General features: G+C 49.6%; 1 protein-coding gene across 1 annotated transcript; it reads left to right on the forward strand.

The window, feature by feature from the left end:
* The first annotated feature begins 484 nt into the window (after positions 1–484).
* Positions 485–12,935, forward strand: POLR2H (RNA polymerase II, I and III subunit H). Its single transcript, XM_084847632.1, has 5 exons — positions 485–751; positions 2,220–2,303; positions 3,772–3,865; positions 5,078–5,161; positions 11,830–12,935. The coding sequence occupies exons 1-5, from the start codon at positions 679–681 to the stop codon at positions 11,945–11,947; spliced, it is 453 nt and encodes a 150-aa protein (XP_084703758.1). The 5' UTR covers positions 485–678; the 3' UTR covers positions 11,948–12,935.
* The last annotated feature ends 1,333 nt before the right edge of the window (positions 12,936–14,268 follow it).

A 14,268-nucleotide genomic window follows, 5' to 3' on the forward strand; every position in this document is an offset into this window, starting at 1 on the left:
ACTGCACTATCATGGCTATCAGGGACATTCAGATCTTTCCTGTATAGTTCTTCTGTGTATTCTTGCCACCTCTTCTTAATCTCCTCTGCGTCTGTTAGGTCCCTGCCTTCTTTGTCCTTGCTCATGCCCGTCTTTGCACAAAACGTTCCCTTGAGATCTCCAGTTTTCTTGAAGACACACATTAAAACTCTGCTCTTCCTCTCTCCACCCCAACAACAACATTATTATTATTATTATTATTATTAATTTCTATTTAGCAGTCGCCTCATAGCCGAAGTTCCCACTGACGGCTCAAAAGGAGTAGGCAAAGGAGGCCCCTCTTTCTCCTGGGCTTCGAAGGAGACCTCCGCGCATGCGCTCCCACAGGACGTTTCTTCTCCTCCTCCCTTTGCCCCCTTTCTCCTTATCAACGGGCTCGTTCCCTTCCCTCTGCCCAATGCCAATATGGCTACCTCAGCTTCAGGCGCCTACGTCATGGGCGAGCGCCCGCGCCGGAAGCGAAGGGGGAAAGCAAGACGTGTGCCTTGGGCTGCGCGCCGCCTGCCCGCATGTGGCCCTTCGCCGCTCGGGCTGCTCGCACGGGGGGTCTCGTCGCTCGGCTCCCTGGCTGCGGGCCCTTCCCCGCTTCGGTTTCTGACCCCGTGGCCATCCTTGCCTCGCACCCCCGCCCGCCTTGCCATGGCCGGCATTCTCTTCGAGGATATTTTCGACGTGAAGGATATCGACCCCGAGGGCAAGAAATTCGACAGGGGTGAGGCGGGGAGGCCCCCCCTCTGCGCCTTCTTTTCTCCTCCTCTTCCCTTTCCCCTTCCACCAGCGCTCCACGCCCGGGTGCTTCATGTGACTCCTACTTAGAGTAGACCAGTGATGTGTGTGTGTGTGTGTGTGTGTGTGTGTGTGTGGTGGGGGGGTGGGGGTGGGGGTGGGGGTGGGGGGGGTTGGAAGGATAATTCCTCTGCACAGGAAGCCGAGGTTGCATAGGGTCGTTTGGATCGGGAGTTTTCGAATGCCCGAACAAGTGATTGGGCTTAGCATTTTTTATTTATTTGTGCTTCTTTTTTAATTTACATTGATTAATTTAATTTTTGAATTTACTTGTATTTATTAAGCGAAGCTTTTTTCTTTTCTTTTTTTAAGTACCTCATGTTATCGGTTTGTCCCAATACACCACAAATATTTGACCTGAAATATCTGACGGGACAAATTAAAGCGCACTTATGGCACAATCCTATGCATGTTTAGACAGGTAAAGGTCCTACAACTCCCAGCGTGCCCCAGCCAGCATTGCTGGCTTGGGTGTGTGGGAGTTGTAGGCCTTTTTTCTGTCCAGTTATGCGTAGGATTGCATCTTTAATGATATTTAAATGTTATATTATGTAGACATTTTTATTGGAATACTTGTAAATGTAGACAACAGCATGAACTTCCCTTGTTTAAATGTAACCCAAAACCCCCAAAGGTACTGAAAACTGTTGACAAACTAATTCAAACTATGAGTGCAGGTGCCGCCATCCTCCTTGTCCCTTGTTGTCGATCCTTCTGGAGAGAGGAAAAAGTTACCTCCTCCTCCTTGGTGAGAATACACTCTCAGTGCTGTTAACTTTACCCCCCATGGGTATTGTTACCCCCTCACCGTTCTGACAGCTGCAACCTTATAACATGGCAAAGTATGGATACTCCTGCCACTTGCTGTATCAGTCAACCAAAATACTGGGACATCAAGGGGTTTATTGGAATTGCTGTATAGTCATGGATCACCTTTTAAATTTTGCAATTACAAAATGATATGAGAATGTATACAGGCATATTTCTCAGCCCATCCATTCCCCACATTTCTGGTTGTGGAGGCTGATGCACAATCGACTATAACCAGGATCTATAACAAATACTGGGTGTGTTTAAGATGGCATTTTCTGGCCCCCAAATCCTGTAATTCATTCCTTGTTTATGGAATCTATCACAAGCCTGAAAGACTCTATGCTCTGTTTCTTAATCCCTTCAGAACTTGTTTAAAAAAAAAAAAAAACACCTTCAAGTTTCAGGCCCCTTTCACTGATGTTTGAGTCAGGGATTCGATTTCTGTTCCCTGTTTAAAGGCTCTTCCTTTTCTCTGATTCCACAGACCTGGGTGTGGGATGGCTTAGCGTTCTAGCAGGGAGGGGATCTGCATTCTCTGCCACGGGCCTCAAATAACTGACACCCAGATTTGTCTCCTTCAGTTTCCCGGCTCCATTGCGAAAGCGAGTCCTTCAAGATGGATTTGATCCTTGATGTGAACGTACAGATCTACCCTGTTGATCTTGGTAAGTGGAGGGTCAAAGAGCTGACCTGGCAGAGTTTCTTTTCTAAGCATATATTGCATCAATGTCTGCCTCTCTTTTTAAAACACTCTGCAGGTTTTTCTTCAGACTTGAGCTGCCTGATTGGTGACATATAGTTCCTGCTTTTCTTTGTTTATTATCAGACAGTAATTTGCACAAACATCAGAGTGTCTTGGGGCACCTGAAGAAATGCTAATTTACTAATCACCAGTTGTTGGTATTCTAACTGTTTAGCGATGAATAACTTAACAGTTGTTTTTACCTCTTTTTAAAGAAAGAAATCCAATTTTTCGATGTGGACTTCTATTCCTTTTCTGTAAATTGTCACCATAACTTCTGCCTGTGTTGGCATATGACAAATGGAAGGAATAGCCTAACTGAGTAAATGTAAACCTAACCACTTAAATAACTCTTTACTGTATCTGTCAAAGTGAGCTCTGGCCCACAAAAGTTTACACTGCAAAAAATCAGTTTAGCCTTTCAGGTGCTACCGGCTGGTTGTTTTTGCTGTTATTGACCAACATGGGCTATTGCTGAAATCAGTCTGCACACTATCTTCCTGTTTTAAAAATTGACTTTCTGGGTGGCTCTTATCAATTTAAAGACTTTGGTAGACCTAATGGAACCTGATTGTGCTTGATTAGAAATTACAATTTGAGACCACTGACTAAAATGTTCAGCCTCTTTAAATCTGTGCTTGCCAATCTTCTGATGGCTAAGGTATCCTAACTTTCTGAATTTAAAATTCAGAGGGAATTGAAAGGTAGGATGCTCAGAGCAGAGACTCATGCAGAGAGGCAGTGGGTGACCCCCACTCAGATGTTTGCCATAATAGGACCTAAATGTAATTCCACTGTAAACCATCTAATATACCAGCCTCTCTAACTTTATGTTAATGTAGCCCTGGATTTGTTTGGCCAATTGAGCCACAACATCAAATTCTACATTTCATTTATCTTCTATTTCCCCTTAAATGTCTCTTGGCACTGCTTCTGCCAGTCCTCTTGCCATCCTCATCGTATGTGTGCAGTTCTTTCCTAGCTGTGGTGTTTTGCATTGTTCTCCTAACTCTGTTATTGGTCTTGGTTTACTAGCTGTGCACATCCCCCAATTAAAGGCTCAGGCCTTCGAGGCTGGCCAGGAAGCTGGCTGGTCTTAGCAAAAGCTCACATAGTTTATTTTTTATTTATTAATTGCATTGATATCCTGCCTTTTTTCCACCAAGGAACCCAAGGCAGCATACATAATCCTCCTCCTCCCCCATTTTATCCTCACAACAACAACTCCTGGGAGGTAGGTTGGGCTGAAAGTCTGTGACTGGCCCAGAGTCACCCAGTGAGCTTCCATGGCTGAGTGGGGACTAGAACCCGGATCTCCCGACTCCCAGTCCAGCACTCTAGTCCCTACTCCACACTGGCCTTCTTAGTGTTCATTCTTTCTCACATTTCAGGTGACAAATTCCGCCTGGTGATTGCCAGCACCTTGTACGAAGATGGGACCTTGGACGATGGAGAATATAACCCAACTGATGATAGACCATCCAGGTAATGGAAAGCTAGTTCTGCTGCAGTGGAGTGCTCTGCTTTTCCACCTTCAGCAAGAAGAGATCAAAACTAGCTTTCTGTAGTGCGTGCATAACCGGCATGCCCACCCAGGGTGTGCCGGTTATGCACGCACTACAAAAGGTTAGTTTTGTAGTGCGTCAAGGGTAGGCATGGCTGGGTACCGGTCGGGGGCCCACACCCAGCAGGGGCCCACTGACAGCTGTCCCCGTAGAGTTGCACCTTCTCTTCACCATGGCAACCTGCTTCTCCACCTGGCCCATGCTCTGACCCAGACAACAGTGGTGGTCAGGAGGAGGAGATGCTGCTGCTGACTGGCTTGCTGCCTGTCGAGCAAGCAAGCGGTAGAAGGGAGGAGGAGGAGGGGACTCATTGAGGGTGTTTGCCCAAGGGCCCTCAAACACCTGAAGCCAGCACCATGCCTACCACCCGCCCCTCTGTGAAGTGTAAGTATAGCTGCTTCAGCATCTGTAACGCTTAATCTGTAGCAATTTACTTCCCATGTACGAGGTGCCTGGAGAATTCCGCAAGCTGTGCAGATCCTGTTTCCCTGGAATCTCTCCCTGCTTCTCTTAAGTCCCCCTGGGCCATAGAGCAAGAGCTAGATGGGCCGCAGATGTTGGTCGCCTTACTGTGGGGTTCCTACACTGCATTTTATTTTGTTTTATGAATTATGTTTACATGCCATCTTTCCTCTAAGGAAGTAAAAGCAGTGTACATGGTTCTCCCCTCACCCACTTTAATCCTCACAGCAGCCCCGTGAGGTAGCTTAGGCTGAGAGTTTGTGACTGCGTCATGGTCACCCAGTGAGCTTCACGTCTGAAGGAGGATTAGAACTTGGGTCTCACCGTCCTAGTCCAGTCCTCTAAGCAGTACACAAGCCTTTCCCAACCTGGTACTCTCCAGATCTGTTGGGCTGCAACTCCCATCATTCCCAACTGGCTATATCAGAAGAGATGCAGGACATCTAAGGAAGTTCAGCAAAGTTTACTGCCGCAAGGTACCAGAACGTTTGGAGATCTGCAGGCCCTTTATTCTGCACACAGAATATGTAAGTGTTGTGATGATGCAAAACTGTGCAGGTGGAGCAAATGTGAACATCTTCATTTGTGCATTCATTGCAGTTACACAGCGTAACTGCAGAAAACAAAAACAAGATACACCCTCTTTATGTGCTGTTTTGCTTCCCTGCAGGGCTGACCAGTTTGAATATGTGATGTATGGAAAGGTCTACAGGATTGAAGGTGACGAGACGTCCACAGAAGCAGCTACACGCCTGTAAGTATCGCATTCTTTCTGGGCTTCCTTGTTTGGCCAAATCCTTCCAAGAGGTGGGCCAAAAATGAGAAGATATATACCTCTACGTGCACCATCAGAACCTCATGGATCATGGAGCCTCAAGCTGCCCACCCCTGCCCCAAATACTAAAATGATTCTGAAATTAGTAACCGGCTCAAATTTATTCCCTGACTTACTCCTTCAGCTGCAGAAACTGTTGCCAGTAGGAGCAGTCGGTGGATTTGGACATCCACTCTGGGGCTACCTTAGTCCTCGGCCTATGGCCATGTGGTTTATCCTGGTTTTGTCCCCCGCCTATCCTCAGGGCCCTAGAAATCTGGAGAATTGGAGGGGTAGCAATATTGGCCTTAATCGTGTGGTTAGAGGCAAAAGTAATTACATAAAAAGTAATGGAGTGATGCCATCAGCCCTCAAGGAGGCAGTGATAAGACCGCTCTTAAAGAAGCCCTCCTTGGATCCTCAAGTTTTGAACAACTTTCGCCCAGTCTCAAATCTGCCATTTTTGGGCAAGGTGATTGAGCGGGTGGTGGCGGTGCAGTTGAAGGCACACTTGGAAGAAACTGATTATCTAGACCCATTTCAGTCGGGCTTCAGGCCTGGGCATGGGACAGAAACGGCCTTGGTCGCCTTGGTGGATGATATGAGGAGGGCTCTGGATAGGGGTGAATGCTCCTTCCTTGTTCTCCTCGACCTCTCAGCGGCTTTTGATACCGTTGACCACGGTATCCTCCTGGACCGCCTGGAGGGGTTGGGCATTGGAGACACCGTATTGCGGTGGTTCCGGTCCTTCCTCTCCGGCAGGTACCAGAGGGTAGCACTGGGAGAGGAGGTTTCGGACCTGTGGCCACTTACTTGTGGGGTGCCACAGGGTTCCATCCTCTCCCCGATGCTATTTAACATCTATGTGAAGCCGCTGGGGGCTATCATCAGGAGGTTTGGGGTGCAGTGTCATCAATATGCGGATGACACGCAGCTCTACCTCTCGTTTAAATCTTCACCAGGGTTGTCCGTAGAATCCTTGTCCAAATGTCTGGAGACGGTGAGTGGCTGGATGGGGAGGAATAGGCTGAAGCTGAACCCTGACAAGACTGAGGTACTTTTGGTGGGAGACAAGAGGAGGCTGGGGGATGTTGACCTGGTGTTGAATGGGGTACGGCTACCCTTGAAAGATCAGGTCCGCAGCCTGGGGGTCATTTTGGACTCCCAGCTGTCCATGGAGGCTCAGGTGTCAGCTGTGAGCTGGACAGCGCTGTATCAACTCCATCTGATACGGCGGCTGCGCCCCTTCTTTCCCGACCATCTGCTCCCATCGGTAGTACATGCCCTGGTCTCCTCTCGTTTAGACTACTGTAATGCGCTCCACGTGGGGTTACCCTTGAAGACGGTTCGGAAACTGCAGCTGGTACAGAGCGCAGCGGCTCGCCTGATTAAAGGCAGCCGCCGGCGAGCTCACATCACTCCAGTGCTGAAGGAGTTGCACTGGTTACCAGTTGTTTTCCGGGCCAAATTCAAGGTGTTGGTTTTGACCTTTAAAACCCTATATGGTTCCGGCCCAGCCTATCTCAAGGAGTGCCTCCAGCAGCACCAGACAGGCTGCTTAACAAGATCAGCCTCGGATGGCCTTCACTCTTTCCCATCAGCCAGGACAGCTAGATTGGTGGGGACGAGGGAGAGGGCCTTTTCTGTGGTGGCCCCCACTCTCTGGAACTCCCTCCCTAGGGAACTCCGTCATGCCCCCTCTTTAATGAGCTTCCGTCGTGCATTAAAAATGTTGTTGTTCAGGCAGGCATTTGGGGTGGGTTAGGGTATTTTAGAAAATGTTTTTATTGTAGAATTTTATTGTTTTAAACTGTTTTTATTGTATGTTGTACATCGCCCAGAGTGGCTGGGTGACCAGCCAGATGGGCGATTAATAAATTTAATAATAAATAAATAAAATAAATAAAAGTTGACTGCCTCTCCTTCTTATGCAGGTAGCATCTTGTGAGCTCATCTGTAGCCACCATATGCCTCCCAGTGACCTGGGTCCAGACCCAGATTTTCATGCCTGCACAGCTTGTGGCCGACCAGCCATGGATTGTGCCCTGTCTGGGGCCTGGCAATTAGCCTGGCTTTTGCAGTTGGAGGCAGGCAGCAAAAAGATTTGAGCCCGTGGCAAGCACCAATGTTTACAACAGGGTTGAGCAGCTTGTGGTCCACCAGATGTTGGGCTGAAGCTCCCATCAGCCCTAGCCAGCTTCACCAATGGTGGGGGATGATGGAAGTGGCAGTGCTACAACAGCTGGAGGACCACAAGATGCCCATCCTTGGCTTACCACAGGGCAGGCTTAATTTAGCACAGTAGCCTGCAGGTCAGGGATGCAGCACTTCTTCCAGCCTCAGGGTTGAATTCCATTTCAGAGATGCTTTCAGGGGCCGCATTCCAATGGTGGGCAGGGCCAAGGGCAAAATGGGCAGGGTCAAAATAGCAAAAATGCCAGCATATTTTAACATAAAGGCTCTTCCTGTCAGCCACTCAGCCTTAGTTGGGGATGTGCGATCCCATCCCCATCCGGGTTCTCTGGGTGCCTGCCCAGCCCCTGCCCCCGCTCGCTGGTCCATGCTCGAGCCCCTTCCGCACTTGGCAAGCAGCCCAGCAGCCTCGTCAGGCTCCGTGGTTGCCATTTTTTGAGAAATAAAATGGCGATCGCAGAAATGTGCATATTTGCATACACGTGAAAATGCACATTTTTGTGAATGTGCATATTTGTGTGCACGTGGAAATACGCATTTTCTGTGAAAATGCGCTTTTTCACGCATTTGCAAATATGCGCATTAAGCGCACACAAAATGCTGGGGTGAGTGCAGGCCGTTCGCCAAGTGCACGCAGGGGGCAAGCAGGAGTGGTTCTGCTGGATTCTTGGACAGAATTGGGCGCCTGCGCCACCCCTAGCCTTAGGAGAAGTGTTTCAACCATTTAGAATGGAGCAGGGGAGGACTGCACAAAAGCTGGGAAGCCACAAAACGACCAGGGGAAACGGGATGGGGGCTGGATTCAGCCCCTGGGCCTCATGTTCTGCACCCTCACTCTAGGCCTAGATGGAAGCAGGCCAACACCTTCGCTTTTCCCCCGCCTGGACGGTCATGCCCTTGTGCTGCCTAACTTCTCCTTTGCAAGCTCATTTTTCCACAGGGAAATTTGAGTGGGAGGCCATGTTTGTGCAAGAGTGCGTGGAAGGTCTCCCAGGTATTCATTGCCTGCCTGAAATGCTCCTGAAGCTCCTGCTTGGCGGCTGTGCCTGGTGTAAGTGGCCATGGCTCGGTGCTTCACACCTGGAGTTGCTCCTTCAGAGTTCTGACTGATTCTGAGTGACACCCGGAGCAGATGCACTGCCCCACCGACATCAGAGCCACCAGCCTCCACAGGCCTGGGCAGCTACTGCCAGTCTGAGTAGCCTAGCCTTCCCTAACCTGGTGCCCTCCAGATATTTTGGATTACAAATCCCAGCATTCTCAACAACGCTTGGGGATTCTCTGGAGCACACAAACGGCCACTCAGTCGAGACCCTGGTGGGTGGCTGGAATGCCACAATCACTGGGGCATTAGATCAGGTGGCTCCGAAATGCCCTCTTCCCCTGAACATGGCTCGGACTGCACCATGGTTCAATCCGTGGTTATGAGCTCTGAAACAGGAGGTGACACGGCTAGAGCACCGGTGACGGAGGTCTCGCTCCAAAGACAATCGGACACAGGCTAGAGCTGTATCTGCAGCCTATCATGTGGCAGTGAAGGCAGCAATAAAGGAATATTGTGCTGCCTCTATCACGTCTGCAGAGTGCTGTCCCAGGAGGCTGTTCCATGTGGTCCAGAGCCTGGTCAGTCCAGTTGCTCCGGAACCACTGGAGCATTCTAAGGCCTCCTGTGAGGCCTTGGCAAGGCACTTTGCGGATAAAATTGATCGGATTAGGAGTGTTATTCCGTACGCCATGGATGCAGTTAGCGAGCGAGAGGCAGTCTGTGGCAAACCGGTTTTGTGGGATCGGTTCCAGCTTCTTCCTTCTGAGGAAGTGGACAAGGTGCTTTCATCTGTAAGGCGGACCACCTGCTTACTTGATCCTTGCCCATCTTGGCTCTTTATGAGCTGTAGAGAGAGGCTAGGTGAGGGGATCAGGGCGGTGGTGAACGCCTCCCTTGAGGAGGGAGTGATGCCATCAGCTCTCAAGGAGGCAGTGATAAAACCACTTTTAAAAAAGCCCTCCTTGGATCCCCAAGTTTTGAACAACTTTTGCCCAGTTTCAAATCTGCCATTTTGGGGCAAGATCATTGAGCGAGTGGTGAAGGTGCAGTTCAAAGGCACACTTGGAAGAAACTGATTATCTAGATCCATTTCGATTGGGCTTCAGGCCTGGGCATGGGACACAAGCGGCCTTGTTCGCCTTGGTGGATGATATGAGGAGGGCTTTGGATAGGGGCAAATGCTCCTTCCTTGTTCTCCTCGACCTCTCAGCAGCTTTTGATACCATTGACCACGGTACCCCTGGACCGCCTGGAGGGGTTGGGCATTGGAGACACCATCTTACAGTGGTTCTGGTCCTTCCTCTCTGGCAGGTACCAGGGGGTAGCACTGGGAGAGGAGGTTTTGGACCCCTGGCTGCTCACATGTGGGGTGCCAAAGGGTTCCATCCTCTCCCCAATGCTATTTAACATCTATGTGAAGCCGCTGGGGGCTTTCATCAGGAAGTTTGGGGTGTGGTGTCATCAATATGCGGATGACACGCAGCTCTCCCTCTCGTTCAAATCTTCACCAGGGTTGGCTGTAGAATCCCTGTCCAAATGTCTGGAGACAGTGAGTGGCTGGATGGGGAGGAATAAGCTGAGGCTGAAACGAGGTACTTTTCGTGGGAGACAAGAGGAGGTTGGGGGATGTTGACCTGGTGTTGAATGGGGTACGGCTACCCTTGAAAGACCAGGTCTGCAGCCTGGGGGTCATTTTAGACTCCCAGCTGTCCATGGAGGCTCAGGTGTCAGCTGTGCGCCGGACAGCACTGTACCAACTCCATCTGATACAGCAGCTGCACCCCTACCTTCCTGACCATCTGCTCCCATCGGTAGTACATGCCCTAGTTTCCTTTCATCTAGACTATTGTAATGCACTCTACGTGGGGTTACCCTTGAAGACGGTTCGGAAGCTGCAGCTGGTGCAGAATGAGGCGGCTCGCCTGATTAAAGGCAGCCGCCAGCATGATCACATCACTCCGGTGCTGAAGGAGTTGAACTGCTTACCAGTTGTTTTCCGGGCCAAGTTCAAGGTGTTGGTTTTGACCTTTAAAACCATATATGGTTCTGGCCCAGCCTATCTCAAGGAGTGCCTCCAGCAACACCAGCCAGCCCACTCAACAAGATCAGCCTCAGATGGCCTTCTCTCTGTCCCATCAGCCAGGACAGCTAGGCTGGTGAGAAGGAGGGAGAGGGCCTTCTCTGTGGTGGCCCCCACTCGGTGGAACTCCCTCCCTAGGGAACTCCGTCATGCCCCCTCTTTAATGAGCTTCCGCCACGCATTAAAAATGTGGTTGTTCAGGCAGGCATTTGGGGCAGGTTAGGGTATTTTTAGAAATAGGATGTTTTAGTGTAGAATTTTACTGTTTTAAAACTGTTTGTATTGCTGTACATCGCCCAGAGTGGCCGGGTGACCGGCCAGATGGGTGATTAAGAAAATAAAGCAAGCAAGCATTCCTCACCCTTGGCAGTGCTGGCAGGGGTTGATGGGAGTTGGAAGTCTAGAACATATGTCTGTCTCATCAGCCAGGACAGCTAGGTTGGTGAGGACTAGGGAGAGGGCCTTTTCTGTGGTGGCCCCTACCCTGTGGAATTCCCTCCCTAGTGACCTCCACCATGCCCCCTCTTTGATGAGCTTCCGCCGGGCTTTAAAAACCTGGCTGTTCAGGTGGACATTTGGGGTGGGTTAGGGTTTTTTAGAGCAGTGTTATTTTGTTTTGTTGTTTTGTTCCATTGATTATGTAAATTTGTTATTAGTATTGTACACTGCCTATAGTGGCTGGGTAGCCGGCCAGATGGGAGGCTAATCAATCAATCAATCAAATAAATAAACCCCACGACAAGAAAGGCTGCAATAGGCATTAAGGATGTATGGACTGTGTAAAATCCACTCCGCCTGTGTTTCGCAGATTGTCAGGCGCCTTTTGTTCTGTCGTCCGCCCACAGACAGATGCAGATATTTTTTTCACCTGCAGAAAATAATTATTATGCAAATAATTATGTAAGACATTTTGTGAGAATTTACATAATTTACTTTAGTACGTAACATTTAGCATATTGTCCCCCATTCCGCTCAACTTTTCTTCAGCAGAAATTTGCGTATTTTCCTATGAAAATTATACGTGTAAATTTCGGGGAAGAAAAACAAATGTCCAAAAGTCTGTGGACTCCTCACAGCCTGAGGGGGTCGCTCCGCAGCAGATGCTGCAGGTCGGATTCTTAGAAATCAGAGCTCATTTTAGTCCATCTCGAATTTCTCCAGCATCCCTGATAGGCGTTGCTTGGCCACATTGACAGCTTGTGGCACATGGGGGGCTGTTCTGGAGCATCTGGGTGTGGCCCTGCCCAGGGCTCCCTTCCCGCTCCTCACCCTTCTCTGCCCTCCCTCCAGCTCTGCCTACGTGTCCTACGGCGGCCTGCTCATGAGGCTCCAGGGAGATGCCAACAACCTGCATGGCTTTGAAGTGGATTCCAGAGTCTACCTCCTGATGAAGAAACTGGCCTTCTGACCAGCTGGGGGCACCACAGGGCTAGTGCGGCGGCGGCAGCAATGTGGACTCGGTGGGGGGCTGCTGCCCTCCCCCCAAGTATATGGAGACAGGTTTGCCAATGGTGGATTGCAAGCATCTCTGATAGGTTCCCCACCTCTTCCTGGTGCCCCCCGTTTGGGGGCATTTTGATTTCATCAGCACCGTGAACATTTGTCCGGAAAACCTCCTGCTCACGTTGAAGGGACTAGATGTCGTACTCTGAGTGTCTGCATGGTCACAATAAGCGCTCCTTTGTCATTACAAAGGGGGCTTGCTTCCTTGTGAACCACAACTACCATTTCAGGTAGGCAAAGGGCGCTCCCTTGGCTATCCTAGCTGATGGCATTTGGCAGGGGCAAGGAGCCAGTGCCCCCGCAGTTTTTGCCAGACTGCAACACCCATCATCCCTGACCATTGGCCATGCTGGTTGGGGCAGATGGGAATAGCAGATCAGCAACATCTGGAGAGGCCTTGGCCTGTGACAAATGCTCCATTTGATCTTGGTTTGTTACGTGAATTAAAGTGTAGCTTTTTCATATTTGGCTGTGCTTCTGCCTACCGTAATCTGTTGCATCTACACCAGAAAGTCAGCGGCTCAAGGATTTGGCAGCCTCGGGACTCTGCGGTCAGGAATCCAAATTCTTCAGATTGAGTTGAATTATCCAGCCTGCTTCATCAACACAAGTGGATTAGATTTGCATACTCTTAACAAAGACAACATGTTTTCTTCAGGATTTGGAGCCTCTCCCTTTGTCCACTGCAAGCCCCCACCCCAAATGGGGAGAACTTGACACTCCAGGGCAGAAGGACCATAAGCAGAGACTCCCTGGGGCAAGAGTGTGAGACAAGGACCTGGTTCACACATAATGGCAACCCATAGTTTATGAACCTATGGGTTGTTGCCTTACCCAGGGTCAACCCATAATTTGACTGGCAGACAATAGAGCAAAGTCCTGGTTGTTTGATCAATTCCTGGGTTGTTTGGTTCCCCCCCCCCCCCCCGCTTTGCTTGCTCCCTCCCTGTATCCCAAAAACATTTGTGGCACTGTTGTACTGGCATAGAGAGCAGCTGGGGGGGGGGGGGGCGGTGTTCCACTCTTGCCTGCCACCTCTATAGCCTGGTGAAACAACCCATGAAGAACCTACAGTTCTGAATTCGCACATAATGACAACCCAACAACAGGCCTGTTTGCATGACACAGCTGGCTCATTGTAGGTTATGTAACCCATGATGAGGCACAGCATGTGCAGCCAGTTTTCAATATGCAACCCCAATTGAGGCAATCACAGGTTGTGCTGTGTCATGCAAACCCAGCCATTGTTGGTTACTTGAGGGTTAAACAACCTTTGCATGACTCTACTACTGATTGAGGGTTGTGTGAAGGTTGTTTAACCCTCGAATAACCCATGATGGCCAGGTTTGCATGACATGGGAGTTGCATATTGAAAATGGCGGCTGCATGCCCCATGGCTCATCGTGGGTTAAATAATTCTCACACTTGCCCCAGGGAGTCTCTGCTTATGGTCCTGGCCTGGGGCGCCAAGTCCACTTCCCCATTTGTGATGAAATTGGGGAAGGAGGTTTGCAGCGGACAATAACCCACGATGACCTAGCTGTGTTGTGCAAACCAAGCCAACAAAGCATGGGTTCTCTTCATGGATTGTTCATGGTTAACAACCCATACTTAGCCCATAGTTCTGGATTCACATGTAACAACAACCCCTGATTGAACAACCCACAGTACGAGTTGTTACGGGCAGACTAGGTCACAAACTCAGCTGCATAGTTATTTGTGTATTTTCAGGTTTCTTTAAAATCAAAAAATGGAAGCTTTGGTGAGATAAGAAGTGGGTCATTGGCTGTGCTGGCAGGGAATGATGGAGTTGTAGTCCAATATCGCATCTAGAGAGTGCCAGGTTGGGAAAGGCTGGGTTAAAGGGATTTGGACTCATAAGCTTCTCTTGCAAAAGGTGTGTGTGTGGATTGGGGGGGAGGGGGCAGGCTTGAAAATAACGCTGGTGCCATATAGCAGTAAGAGCGTCACGTTTAGGGAGCCTGTTCCCTCAGGCCCAGCATACGAAATCCACAGATCCTTAAGCGCGGAATGCCTGTTTGGCTCTTGACAGTTTAGAAAACATTCCCTGCGCCCCCTGAGTGAAAGTGGGCAACATTGCTCCTACTAAAAGGGTGGGTGGGGGACCAAAATTGGGGGTCAAAGGTTATATTTGATGCACCTGCACAGCAGTTAGACTTGAAAGACGGTTCCCATTAATGCTGACAGGGAGGCTTTTTCCCCTCC

Source organism: Heloderma suspectum, chromosome 3 (genome assembly GCF_057233095.1).
Source record: "Heloderma suspectum isolate Gila_16-S chromosome 3, 16-S_ref, whole genome shotgun sequence".
Classification (NCBI taxonomy): domain Eukaryota; kingdom Metazoa; phylum Chordata; class Lepidosauria; order Squamata; family Helodermatidae; genus Heloderma; species Heloderma suspectum.

What these genes read in the sequence shown, in the direction of transcription:
- POLR2H (XM_084847632.1), top strand. Translation starts at nt 679, where the DNA reads ATGGCCGGCATTCTCTTCGAGGATATTTTCGACGTGAAGGATATCGAC. An exon ending in GGGCAAGAAATTCGACAGGG is followed by an intron (nt 752 to 2,219) that starts GTGAGGCGGGGA and finishes TGTCTCCTTCAG; the next exon opens with TTTCCCGGCTCCATTGCGAA. An exon ending in GATCTACCCTGTTGATCTTG is followed by an intron (nt 2,304 to 3,771) that starts GTAAGTGGAGGG and finishes CTCACATTTCAG; the next exon opens with GTGACAAATTCCGCCTGGTG.